This window comes from Pseudonaja textilis, chromosome 4 (assembly GCF_049901715.1).
Source record: "Pseudonaja textilis isolate UNSWEBS1 chromosome 4, rPseTex1.2, whole genome shotgun sequence".
NCBI lineage: Eukaryota > Metazoa > Chordata > Lepidosauria > Squamata > Elapidae > Pseudonaja > Pseudonaja textilis.
This window is the reverse complement of record NC_141993.1, coordinates 40,875,189-40,888,986: the sequence shown is the minus strand read 5'-3', so window position 1 is coordinate 40,888,986 and position 13,798 is coordinate 40,875,189. Positions and strand designations below refer to the sequence as shown.

At 35.2% G+C, this 13,798-nt stretch overlaps 1 protein-coding gene across 3 annotated transcripts in view; it reads left to right on the top strand.

Moving 5' to 3' along the window:
• The window catches only part of ATRNL1 (attractin like 1), a 497,977-nt gene that overhangs the window by 291,963 nt on the left and 192,216 nt on the right, over positions 1–13,798 (top strand). The window contains exon 27 of one of the 3 annotated variants that reach the window (XM_087932666.1): positions 10,162–10,199. The exons of the other annotated variants lie outside the window; for them this stretch is intronic. Within the exon in view, the coding sequence (XP_087788792.1) occupies positions 10,162–10,185 (24 nt within the window). The 3' untranslated portion in view covers positions 10,186–10,199. The remainder of the gene's footprint in view (positions 1–10,161; positions 10,200–13,798) is intronic. 3 annotated transcript variants of the gene reach the window in all.

Here is a 13,798-nt window from a genome sequence, read left to right as displayed (position 1 = left end):
CAAGAATCATAAGATACAACACTTAGTGATAGTCATAGGTTACTAATAAACAATCAAATCATACTAGGAAACAAATAAAACAATATAAATTGTAGAGATACAAGCAATAAGGTTATCGACATAAGTGGGAAGAGATAGGTAAAAGGAAGGATAACAATAACAATAATGTCTGACCAATGGAACACTGAAGAAAGAGACAGAAGGCCTGATTCTTGCATCCCAAGAACAAGCCATCAGAACAAATACAATGAAAGCCAGAATAGAAAAATCTGCTGATGACCCCAAATGCAGACTCTGCAAAGAAGTAGATGAAACCATCGATCGCATACTGAGCTGTTGTAAGACAATCATTCAAACTGACTATAAACATCGTCACAACATAGTCGCCCAGATGGTCCACTGGAACTTGTGTCACAATTACCATCTTCCTGTAACACAGAACTGATGGGATCATAAGCCTGAAAAAGTGGTCGAAAATGAGCATGCAAAACTATTGTGGACTTCCGAATAGAGACTGCTAAAGTTTTGGAACATAATAACCCAGATATCACAATTGTGGAGAAGAAAAAAGTGTGGATCGTCGACATTGCCATACCTGGTGACAGCAGAATCGATGAGAAACAACTTGAAAAAAATCACCAGATATCAGGATTTGAGAATTGAACTGCAGAGGCACTGGCATAAACCAGTGCAGGTGATTCTAGTGGTACTCAGCACACTGGGTGCTGTGCCCAAAGGCCTAGGCAAGCACTTAAAAACAATTGGTGCTGACAAAATCACCCATTGGTCAGCTGCAGAAGGCCACCTTACTGGGATCTGCTCACATAATCCGCCAATACATCACGTAGTCCTAAATGCTTGGGAAATGTTCGACTAGTGATTTGTGATGCAAAACCCAGCATAGTCATCTCGTTTGCTGTGTACACCATCGTTTTTTGTGTATAATAATACAGTCTTGGTAAATAGTTTGACAATGTTGTGGTAATTAGTTGTTTAGCAGAGTAATGGCATTTGGGAAAAAACTGTCCTTGTGTCTAGTTGTTCTGGTGTGCAGTGCCCTATAGCATCGTTTTGAGGATAGAAGTTGAAACAATTTATGTCCAGGATGTGAGGGGTCCTCAATGGAAGGCAGGTTGGTAGCAATTGTTTTTTCTGCAGTTATGGTCTTTTTGTAGAATTTCCAGAAATAGTTTATTATAATCTTTTAGCAAGGTAATGCTGGGATGGATCACCTGATGTTGTCCAAATTCTTGCACTTATTATTTTCTATGAAGAAAAATATATTGCATGTTTGTAGTACAAATTCAGTTTGTTTCATTTCTTTCCATTCCTGTTTGTAGTTTATATCTTCCTTTCTCTTCTAGGATCGTATTTACAGTACACTGCTGAAATAGTTAAGGTCTTATTAATGTTTTATTTTCATAAATACTGTATGTATTTTGCCTCATCCACCAGGAAGAAAAGAATTAAAGAGATTATTGTCTGGCAAGTCTTGTGTACTGTTGAGACATTGGTCAATAACCCAGCAAGCATCTATTTGGATTGCTTGAAAATACGCACACTTGTTTGCCAGAAGTCATGTAGAAGTCAAATGATCTTTCTGGCTGGAAATATTATGAACTTCTTTCACCCGAGAAAGTATGTACTGAAAATAAGATTCCCTCCAATCTTCATACATTGTACATGGTTGGAATTCAGTTTTATCATATACGCTCTTCATTTTTTTTCTCCTTGTCTGTAATAAACTAGCTTTTCTGAATTATATAAACAATGAAGCTCAGAAGTTAATGAGTCTGGAGGAACATCTGTTAAAAAGGCCTTGATTATCATAAATTTGCAGGGAAATGAGAACATAAGGAAAGACAGAAGCTGATGAAGAGCCTGTTTGGCTTAAACAAATAAATAATGCAGTCCAGAACACAAGATGAGTTTTTCAAAGGAGACTAATAAACACTGTTCCTTTCCCCCAGTGGTTAACACCAAATGCTAATCTGATGTCATCTCCAATTGTTCTGTCCTGTTTTTCTGCCTAACATAAATAATTAATGCTAGCAGAATCTGTCTTCTCTTTCATTCTTCTAAAGAAATTATATCTGATAGATTTTCTGATGACTTGAAGTATTGCTCCATGTTGCCTATTTTCAGAGATAACCTTTCTTGTTAGTTTCTTGTACAAGGTTTAGTGATACAGGACAAAGATACTTTTCTAATCCTTTTGTGTGTGTGTGTGTGTGTGTGTGTGTGTGTGTGTGTGTGTGTGTGTATGTATAGAGTATAATATTTTTATGTGTGTAATTTTTTTTTATAACCAGTACATGTTAAAGCTTCTTGAATTTCTCTGTTTCTGGGTGTTTGATGGGCTAGGTAAATAGAACTAAGTCTATAAATTGCTTTATCACATTGTAAATTTCAATTTTAAAGTAAACCTAACTACATTATGAATAAATAAAGATAAAAATAGATTTATTTTGATTAAGTGAGTCATCCCCTCGAGGTGACTATATTTGCTTCACTGGAATAAGTAATTTGTTCAGTAGAACAATTTGGGTGGCTTTGAATTTGGGCCAGAAATACACATCTCAGCTTCCCTTCTAAGCCAAAATCAAAGTCCAGTAGCATAAACAGTTCAGTAACATACTTACATCAAATCCAAGAAGAACTATGATCAGCAACAGTCAATAGGGAAATATTCAGGAAACAGTGAACTTCAGAACATTGACCAACGAGCAACTATCAATTACTGAGATAAGATAAACTACCAATCAAAGACTGATAAATGTTCTTATCAAAAATAGGACTTTGAACATCACTATGGCTAAACTCCTGGCTCATTGGTGTTTTAGCTGGCTTACAAAATTCCATTTTAAAACTTTTTAGTAATTGGTTAATTTTATCTGCCTGTGAGATCTTGTATCCTCCCCTAGTTCTATCTATCTTTAAACCAAGATATTGTTTGATTTCTCTTGATTGTTTTATCTTAAATTTCTTCTATAACAGTGAGATTATTTTAATAATCTTCTTGTTCAGTTTTAGTGATTAATGCTATGTCATCAGTAATAGCAGCAATGACATTATACCATTACTTTCTTTTTTAAACAAACATGGATCAGCCATGCCAGCTAAAAAACCTATCTTAGTTAATTCTTTAACTATACATTGGTTCCACTCATATCCTGATTGATTCAAAACATAAAGACTTTTTTTTAATTTCAAGCAATCAGTTGTATTATCATTTTTGAGACCTGAAGGTTTCTTTAAATATATAGTGTGTTGCAACGGTGCATGCAGATAGGCCATCTCTACATCTAAATGATTTATAATGTATTTCTCCTTAGCTGCCCACACTAATGCTGCTTGCAATGTTGTAGCCTTCAGACTAGGCGCAAATACCTCATCGTAGTCGTTTGCTGTCTGATTGAACCTTTGTGCTACTAACCTGGCTTTATGGGTAACAGTCCCATCCACACCTATCTTAAGTTTATAAATCCATTTACACCCTATGGCATGTTTACCTGGTGGTAACTTGACATTTTCATATACCTCCAGTCTTTGTAAGAATTTCAGTTCCTTATCCATTGCTTCCAGCCAAGCAGCCTGATCCTTAGCAGGATACAGTTTCGGTTCATTATAGTTATTTGGAACTGTATTCACTTGGCATACAACACTAGCCTGATCTCTGTCAGGTGGTTGTGTTACTCGGGTTGACGTCTTCCTAATACAAGGCTTACTGGTGGACCTTCATGTTCCACCTGCTCCTGTTTTTCTATCTCCTCCTGTGCCTGTTCTTCCTCCTCCTCTTATGCCTGTTCTTCCTCTTTAATGGCTATTGATGGTTTTACTATTTCATCATTAGGGACTACTTGGTGTCAATAATAAAGTCATTGTTGCATTCCTGTTCCAGTTTATGCCACTCAACTTGCTCAAGAAATTTTCCACTAGTGCTACAATAAACATGAGCTGTGCCTGAATCTCAGAATCTAAACGATCTATGGTTGGCTTCGTAACCCACAAAAAATAACTTCCTAGCTCTATGTTGCCCTTTCAGTCTTACTTGTGAGGGAATATGCACCCATGCTGGAGCTCCAATTGTATGTAGATAGCTTAAATTTGGCTTTTTGCCATGCCAGTGAGTGAATGGGAATTCTCCAGTTGTTTTGTTCACCACATTGTTTGAAACATGGTTACTACACATTATGGCTTCACCCCACAGAGTTTCAGGCAAACCTGAATCAGATAATATAATGCAAGCCATGGCTTGTAACGTTTGCCCTCTTCATTCTATAAGCGAGTTATGTTGTGGTCTGTAAGGTGCAGAACATTTATACTCAACACCAGCCAATTTTAACATAGTTTGGAATCTATTGTTAATAAGCTCAGTCCCATTATCAGTAACTAAAGTAATTACTTTATTTTTCATTTTTCTCTCAGCAAATCTTAGCCAGTTACAGAAATGTTGGAATGTTTCTGTTTTGTTTTTCATGAGATAGCAGAAACCGTACCATGAGTAATGGTCCATTATACTCAAAACATAGCAGGCACCTCCCAAACTGGGTTTCTTAGGACCAATTATGTCAGCAAACACAACCTCTAAAGGTTATTTGGTCTTAAACCCATTTTGTCTGTTTGCTGGAGTAACCTTCCTTTTCTCCTGACGACAGGCATTACAGTTTAGATACTTGCTATAGGGTTTTAATTTTACTCCATCTGACAATTCAACAGTTTGTTTTGAGCCTTTTGAAATTAATGTGCCCCAGACGTCTATGCAATAAATGTATACATTCATCATGTGGCTTAACAGCTTTATAAACTGAGTTAGCCATCTGCAACTGGTCATCATGTATCACATATAAATCATTCTCTAAAGTAGCAGTAACACTTTTACCCTCTTTCTCTATTATACAGTTATCTCCCCTAAAGGTTACTACATAACCAATATTAACTAAAGCCCTTACTTATAACAAATTAAATTTCAGTTTAGGTACATACAACATAGTTAAATGCTTGTTTATATATGAACAATATGCAGTACCTTCACCAGACGCTTTCATCTTCCATCCATTTGCCAATCATACATGTTGCTTACTCGTAGACATCTTTATAAACCTCTCTTATTTCTTGTAATGCACTGCGATGCTCTACTGTCAACTACCCACAAATCATGGTTTATAGTTGAATTGCTAGACATAGCTAAACTAACGTTCTTCTTAGCCTTCTGGTGATTACCAGTATTCTATCATTTTCCCTTCTTACACAATTTAGCCATATGTCCCCTACCCCCACAAGAAAAACATTTCTAACAGTATGGAAGTTGAAGACAAATCTTCTTGTGGTTGTTTCTTTCTCAGTTGGTCCCTATCCAGCTGTCTTCTTGCTTCTTCTAACAACCTTCCGGTTATGTCAGTCAATGTCAGTTTATCTCTGGTCAGGACTTCCAATGAAGATACGTAATCATTATAACTTTCATCCAATGAGGAAAGAATGATGTAAACTTGATGCAGCTCTCAAAATATCAGTTCCTTTTGATGTAGCTCTTGCAAAGTTCTTTTCATGAAGTTCAAATGAGCTAACATATCTCCATCTTTCAGAAGACGTGCTCTAAACAGTTTATGTGTAAGATGTATGTGTGCACCTACACTGTCACAAACATAAATCTTCTTCAAATTCTCCCAACACCTAGCAGCAAACTCTTCTCCACGAATATGGACTAGCTGCTGGTCACTCAGTGTTAGTCCAATTATACAAAGAGCTCGTTCGTTGTTCTGTTTAAAAGCAGCTAACTTCTTGACATCATCCTCATTATCTGGATCCTAATCATTTACTTCCGTTGGATCCTGACCTGCATTCCATAACCCTTCTCTATGCAAAAGTAGACTGCACTTCATAGACCAGGAAACATAGTTTGTTCCATCCAACCGGGTTATCAGTGATAGACTTGTTGACAGGTCTTGTGCCATGTTTACCAGGACAGTAAACCACAATTAAACAGTAAACAGCTCTCTGTATACAGTACTGTGCATTCATACCAACTCTCAGTTATCTGAGGCTGGTATGTCCTGGGCCCATAACCAGTGCTGAGGTAATTCCCTGTTAGGAGAATGAGTGCACACAGGGAGATGTAGTAAGAGTAATGTTGAATAACACACACACAGCACACAGCTACACTATATAGTAAAATGTAGGTTTTACTTCCAGTAAACGGTTAAGCAAAGCCCAACAAACAGTCCAAGTCACACATGGTTACAGCAGTCAGTTTTCAATCCAGGGATAATCCAAAATCAAGCTCCAGTAGCATAAACAGTTCAGTAACAGACTTACATAAAATCCAAGAAGAACTACGATCAGCAACAGTCAATAGGGAAATATTCAGGAAACAGTGAACTTCAGAACATTGACCAACCAGCAACTATCAACAACAGGACAAAACAACCCAGGTTTCTGGCTCCATCTTATGGCCATTTGAGGAACCACGCCCAATTACAATTTTAGCATTCCTTTAAAGAGACAGTATTAAACATCTATCCTGGTTTATATATCTCCAACCCAACTGTTAGGTGACTTCCATTCCTAACAGGCTGATTAGTTTGACTATAAGAGGTTTGAAGCAATGTATTTTGTATATCTAACTTACAATGTTATGTGTGCTTTCTGTTCTGGGTATAGCATATATTGTGTACAATGACTTTTTGGGGGGTTTCTACATGTTCAGTGTTTTGACAAGCAAATAACATTGTGGCTTTGTTTCGATAAAGAAAATAATGTTGCTTTATTGTCACAAATCTCTGTGTCACAGGAAATCTGTAAGTTATCTCACTTAGGCCTAGTATTATTTTTTCCATATTCCAGCCAGAAAATTTTGTGGCTGGGCAGCTTCAGAAAATGATGGAGGATTGTCCAAAGTACTTGAATTTCAAGAGCACTTGCTGAAGCTGTCCAGCATATGGTAATTGATGCTGGTCTGAGGAGGGTGGGGGGTGCAATATTGGCTCTATTGAACTCTGTAATTGCTGAAGTCACTCTATCTGGAAGCGTTTGGCCAGAAAACTATTTCATAGTTCTGTGACAGATTTATCAAGAGTCAGATTACTTTTGTGGAATATGAATTTTTGTTCTTCAAACTAAAATAAAAAAAACCTGTGATTTCCATGGAATCCTTCGTGCCCTCTTAGTTTGGTTGTTTCTTGGAGACATTTCATTACCAAACTAGTTAACATCATCAGTGCACCTGATGTGATGTCCTTTAACCAAATGTGCATTGATTCAAACCTTCCTTCTGCCTCCTATCTACCACCAGCCAAAATGAGAAGAGGCATTTTCTGGCTCTGGCAAGTGAATCCTGGAGGAGATGACAAGTTTAATTCCCCAAAATTTATCACAAAAATTTAATGTAAAAATAGCCAAAGAAGGTGAGTGGCATGTCTTCATGCGCTATTTGTCAAAGCAGGATAAGCATAGGAGAAGATAAATGGTTGCCATTTTACAGTACTCACTAAAGCTTTGGATCAAAGTTGGCAGAATAGGCCAAGTAAGCCTTTTTATAGTATTTGTCAAGACTGAAAAGCAGAAAAAAGCAAAGCAACATTGCTTCATTCTTAGAAGCAAAGGTGGTTCTAAGATACTTCCCAGGGTTGCTGTAAAGAAATGCTTCATTCAAACCTCATGAAGGAAAGCACCCACTGGAGGATTTGCACTGTACTAGTATCTATTAGCAAAGTCTGCCAGAGATCTATGGTTGTCATAAAACATTTATTGTGTGACTGAGCTGACATAAAGAAAAACATTTGTTTCTCTTATGTATTTTTCTTCATGCTACCCCCCCTCCCCCAACAGTATCTTCTATAATGGCCTTTCTAATAGTCTCTTACTTGTTACTGAAAGGCAAATCTTTTCAAGCCAAAGTCCTTCCCTTAAAGATCCCTACTTCCTTTATTTTCCAACTTGTATGTTGTTTCAATAAATAAAATAACTCTTAAGTAGCTTTCAGATTAGAATTTTTAAAAAGTCCAAAGGAAGTAATAACAGAAAACCAAAGAACCATAATGTAGACAGTACTTTGAGCGAAGGATAACCAACTAAATCTTGATAACAAAAAGCAGAATACATAATCACCTAACCCTAATCCACAGCCTGCTAATTTGTGAAAACATAAGATCAGGGCCTTATGAGGAAATATGTCTCCTGGTGTCAGTCACAAAGAATCAGGATGTTAAGTTCAAGTTGAGAAGGTTTATTGTTCAAACCTATACATAAGAATCTGGTCAACTAATGATTAGCATTAAATTGGCACTAGGTAAGAGTCAATGGGAATTCAAGGAGGGGGGCTGGACTTAGAGTGATTGTGGACGTTTAATCATTGTAGGCTGAGTCCTGTCTTGATCTACCTCCTGGCTGCATTATCTAATGGTTGACTGGCCTGTTTAAAACATATTTCGGTTCAATGTATTGATTAGTTAATATAGAACAGTGTTAGCCTATGGGAGAATCTCTCCACCAGAAAAACCCGTTGGTGAAATGAGGAGAGCAACAGCTGTAACATTTTCACTTGCAAGTTTTTGTTTGCCCAAGCCCTTTCAATTTACTGCTTTGCATTGCCTTCCCCCGCTTTTTTACAACATAGTGCTTGTTTATATACTGTGACCCACTTCAGTTTTATTGCAAATACAGCTTTGGTGCTAAGCTTGTGTGTACTGATTTTTGTTTTGAAGGACAAGATTGCTAGAAAATGTAGCCATCATATTACTATGGGTAACAGCCAATGGCATATTATTTAAATGTAATTTTAATTTTAAATTTATATTATTTTTCTCAAAACAAATAAGACAATGTATTTGTTTCTGACCTATAATACAGTCACTTTTTATTTTTAGTTTTGTGATAAAATTGCGACGATTTCCAATTATTATTATATAGATTCCAAATATATAGTGTCACACAAAATATTCATTGGAAAATGGTTGAAAACATCAAAGCCTAATGTAGGGCATTATAGTGCTACTTATTCTATATTCACATGGTTGATCATTGTAGCTGTCACTTAATGCAAACAAGAAAGATTGAATCTAATTGATGTAATAATAAAGAAATATGTACACTGGTTAAATAGTCAAGTGTATTTGATGCCCCAAAAATATTTATCCTTTTAAATTTCATAATGTTTACTTTATGAAAGGACTTCAAGGAGACGTTTTCCTCTGATTTTGAGTTCATAAATTTTGCTTAAAGTAAAATATAAAGGCAATCCTTTAGTTAAAGGATTTCTATTCTACAGATTTCTATTCTTCTATTCTATTTTTCAGTTGGCAAGATTCCATATATTTTATAAAGATTGCAGCATGTCACAATGTGTCCCTTGCTTCTGTACAATAAGTGTTCACAAAGTATACACAAAGCTACAAACCTGTAAAAGAGGAACAAACAAATATGAAATTCAACAGGAATAGAATAGAATAGAATAGAATAGAATAGAATAGAATAGAAATTGGAAGGTACTTTGGAAGCGTTCTAGTCCAATCCCCTGCTCAAGTAGGAAACTGATACCATTTCAGACAAATAGTTGTCCAATCTCTTCTTCAAAACCTCCAGTGTTGAAGCATTCTCAGCTTCCGGAGACAAGTTGTTCCACAGATTAATGACTCTAATTGTCAGGAAATTTCTCCTTAGTTAGGTTGCTTCTCTCCTTGATTCTGCCTTCAGGTGCTTTGGAGAATAGTTTATCCTGCTTCTTTATGGCAATCCCTGAGATATTGGAACACTGTTATCATGTCACCTCCTATTCCTTCTGTTTATTAAATTAGACATTCCCAATTCCAGCAACCGTTCTTTATATGTTTTAGCCTACAGTCCCCTAGTCATCGTTATTGCTCTTCTCTGCACTCTTTCTAGAGTCTTAATAGTTTTTTATATATATATATATATATCATATATATATATATATATCATGACAACCAAAACTGGATGCAGTATTCCAAGTGTGGTCTTACCAAGGCATTATAAAATGGTATTAACACTTCACACGAATACATGGAAGCATTGCACATCATACCATTATTTATGCTTTTAATGTTTTTTTCTTACGGTAGATGAAAATATGTGTGACTCAGAGTTGAATTCTAGAGTCTTTAATATTCTCTGAGCTTGTTTGTTTGTTTGTTTGTTTGCTTGCAGATATTTCATTACCCACCCAAGTAATATCATCCGAGACAGTGAGTTGTTTCCTCCTTTTTCATATAAAGTAGTTTGCCCTAATAGTGCTAGTGGGAGTGTGGTTTTCTCCTTGGTAGTTCTTTGATTAGGGATTTTTTTTTGTTGAGGGTGAAGGTGATGATGATATGTAATGGTAAGGGTAAAGATTTCTCCTTTCTAATCTTCTGCTTATCTGGCTTATTGGCTGCTGAAGAACCAAGCTCGGAGAACAAAACAAATGTTTGTCCAATCTTTTCTTGAAAAAGAAATAAGTGAACTCCACAAATGTATACCTTGACATTTTGCTTATTTAAGCACTCTGTGTGGTTTATAACAAAATAGAAAACAAGGCAGTAATATAAAGTTGGTGAGAAAAGGAGCCCAAATTAACTTCCCTAGGGATAAGATTCTGGAATCAGAATCACCCAGGATAGCGTCTCTCTTACATATTAGATAGCTGAGTTTGTAGAGGTGGAAGAGGCAGAAGAACCTCTCCTGCTCATCTAAGCAGATTTGTAGAGGAAAAAGAATTCCTAAGACAATTAGTGGTTTAAAAATTAATCCTTATAGAATACCTAGAGCAGTAGGCAATTGCCAATCACTGTAGCTTTTTCAGCACATTTTTTTGTGTGCTAGGAAGCAGTTTGACTGCTGCATTTTTGTATCAATTCTAATTTCTGGACATTTTTCAAGCATAATTTTACTTTGACCACATTACAGTAAAGATAGTTGTAGCAAGTCATACAACCCTTTTAACCTATCCAACAAGTTCAGAAAGAATCATAGTTGGTATACTATCTGCAAATCCATTTATAACTGAAGGTCATGGATCATTCTTCAACTGAGATCTTAATTCTGGAGTATTCTGGAGTAGTCCTCTTCAGTCAAATCTCCAGCATAGGGGACAAGGTTGAACTCTGTGAGACATCTTAGATCCAGAGGTAGTATTCATCAGGTTCTGACTCATTCTGGAGAACTGGTAGTGGAAATGTTGAGTAGTTCAGAAACCAGCAAATACCACCTCTGACTGGATATTTTAGAGTATCCTTCCCCTGCCACGCCCTCCAAGCCATGCCCACAGAACCAGCAGTAAAAATATTTGAATCCCACCACTGTATATATTGTGAGTGAGATGTCAAATAGTAGATTCCTATCATCACATTTTGAATGAGAAGGATGGAAGAAGAGAACCAGGAGAGATTAATCTCTGCCAGATGATTTTAAAGGAAAATATAAACCATGGGAAACTAGTGATCTCTATAAAATTAGATCTTATGATATGTTATGAATTGCACACAGAAGATAATTTGGAACCAGGTTCACGTGATACGTCATGAGAATAACAATAAATCATTGTCTAGAAAAAAGAGTGTAATTTAATAGATTACCTTACTCATTTTTTTATAATCTACTGCTACTTACTACTGTATGAAAGGGGATAAAATGTGACCATTGAGCTCCCAAATACTTGTCTGCTAAAAAGATTGGCATACAATCCACAATAAAGAAATGAGATAGCTGCTTATGTCTAGGTCAAACAATGCAAATATGTGTTCAAAGTTTGGTTTGACATATGTAAATATTCTTTTCTACATTAGTTTCATTTTTTTATATATGTGTTCATAATTTCCAATGTTTATGATTTTTTGATGCGAAAAGTATATATTTTCTAATATGCAGCTTTCCTAAGATTATGGAAAGAATAGGGTATAATACTATTCACTTCTATCTATAGTGTAGATTTGTATAAAATACAAGAGAGAACATGTTCTTTTCTTTAAAAAGTTTTTTTAAAGAAAATTATATTCAATCACATATTTTGCAGAATTCAAATGAAAAAGGTCTTACAGTAATTCAATAAAGTAATGAAGACCAATGTTATGTTCGATATAATTCATAGGTAAATTTGAAAATATTTGAGATGGATTGTTTTTCCATTCTTTATTATTCATAGAACCCAGAAACGGTTTGTAATTTAAAGAAAATGCTTCTTTGATTCACATTCTCTCTCTAAATTGAAGCAGGGTATTCAAGATTGTTAAGAATACCATAAAAATTCAAATACAATAATGCATCAGAATGATATATTCACATGGATTTTGCAACAAAGATCCATAAAATGAATTTTGCAGCTATTTCAACAATGCCTATTAATTCTTTGTAGTCTTTGTTCAGACAAAAGTTTAGAAAGTTCTAAAAATCAATTTCTGCTTGTCAAAATAAAGCTATATATAACTGCATAGCTTAACACCTTAATTCTAGTCTGAGAATCAATTAACTGAACCAACTAATCCAAAGTCTTTTCTTTTTTATAAATAAAATTTTTATTGATTTTTAAAAACAAACATAAACAAACAAAACATAAAACATCTTTTTTGAAAGCAGCTTGATCCCAGGTTACATCTCTTCGTACAGACACAAATTCAAATTCATGTTCATTTTGTATACCATTCCATATCTTGCTACCATTCTGCATTTTCTATATAGCTTCTCCTCTCTTTTAACTTTCTTTCTTTTATTTTATTTATTTCATCTTAATTCAGATCTTTATACTTATATTCTTTGTCTGTCCTGTTTCCAGCTGTCTATTATCTTTTCTCATTAAACAAAATTTCTCCTGGAATCACTGATTGGAGTATGACGCCTTTATATCTTTCCCCTAAATTTATAACACTTAGTATAATACATAACTTCCATTCGGATTCTGCTTAGTACATTCTAAAGTTACACACTATCTTTTAAAAAAAGAAAAAAATATAAATATATAATATAATTAAAACAACAATCCATACCAATTCAAATCTATTGTTAATATTAGTATTCATTTAAATCTTAAACATTTTACACATTACTTTTCAAATAAGTATCATACTTCTATGGGAACACTTATAAACTTTCCATAGTTACTTCCCCCCCACTTGTCATATTTTAAAACATTATATCATTAAAATGTTGCCATTCCTTCCTAGTTCAATTCTCTCATTTATTACATTTCATTTATTTTGTTCACAAAAGTTTCACTAAATTACACTGAGTATTTTATCCCACTTTTTAATCATATGTTGTTTCCAATTTTCTAACATAATTTCTAATACAAATATAACAATACAATCTTATGTACCTTTACAGAATCACTTTTTCAGTTAAATTTTTACCCATTATCTCTAAATAAGTCCTGTTTCTTTACATCTTGCTCCACACCTTTGTAACTTCTCTTCCATTCCTTCCTCCCTTGCTTCTTCTCTCTGCCCTTTTTACCCCCTTGTCCCTCCACCTCCATTTCCCTCTTCTGTGTTCCCATTTTCTGATGCTTTCTAACATTATATCTACTTTTCACCTTATTTTTCCCCTTTTTGGTTGTTTTTTGGGGGGTCTTAAAGTCTCCATTCTCTTCCCCCCCCTTTCCCCCTTTTTCCCTAAGTAAAGTTACTTGTTCATCAAAGATGGGTTCTTCTTTGTCCCAATCTTCTTGTTGCGCAGTTTCTTGTAGTTTCTCATAGGTACAAATTGCCATTTCTAAGAATTGAAAAACAGAGCCAAGAGAGCCCTTCCCTTCTTGTTCTTCTTCTTTATATTTTTTAAATTCTATTTTCAGTTCATCCACAAGTGATGCCATTGT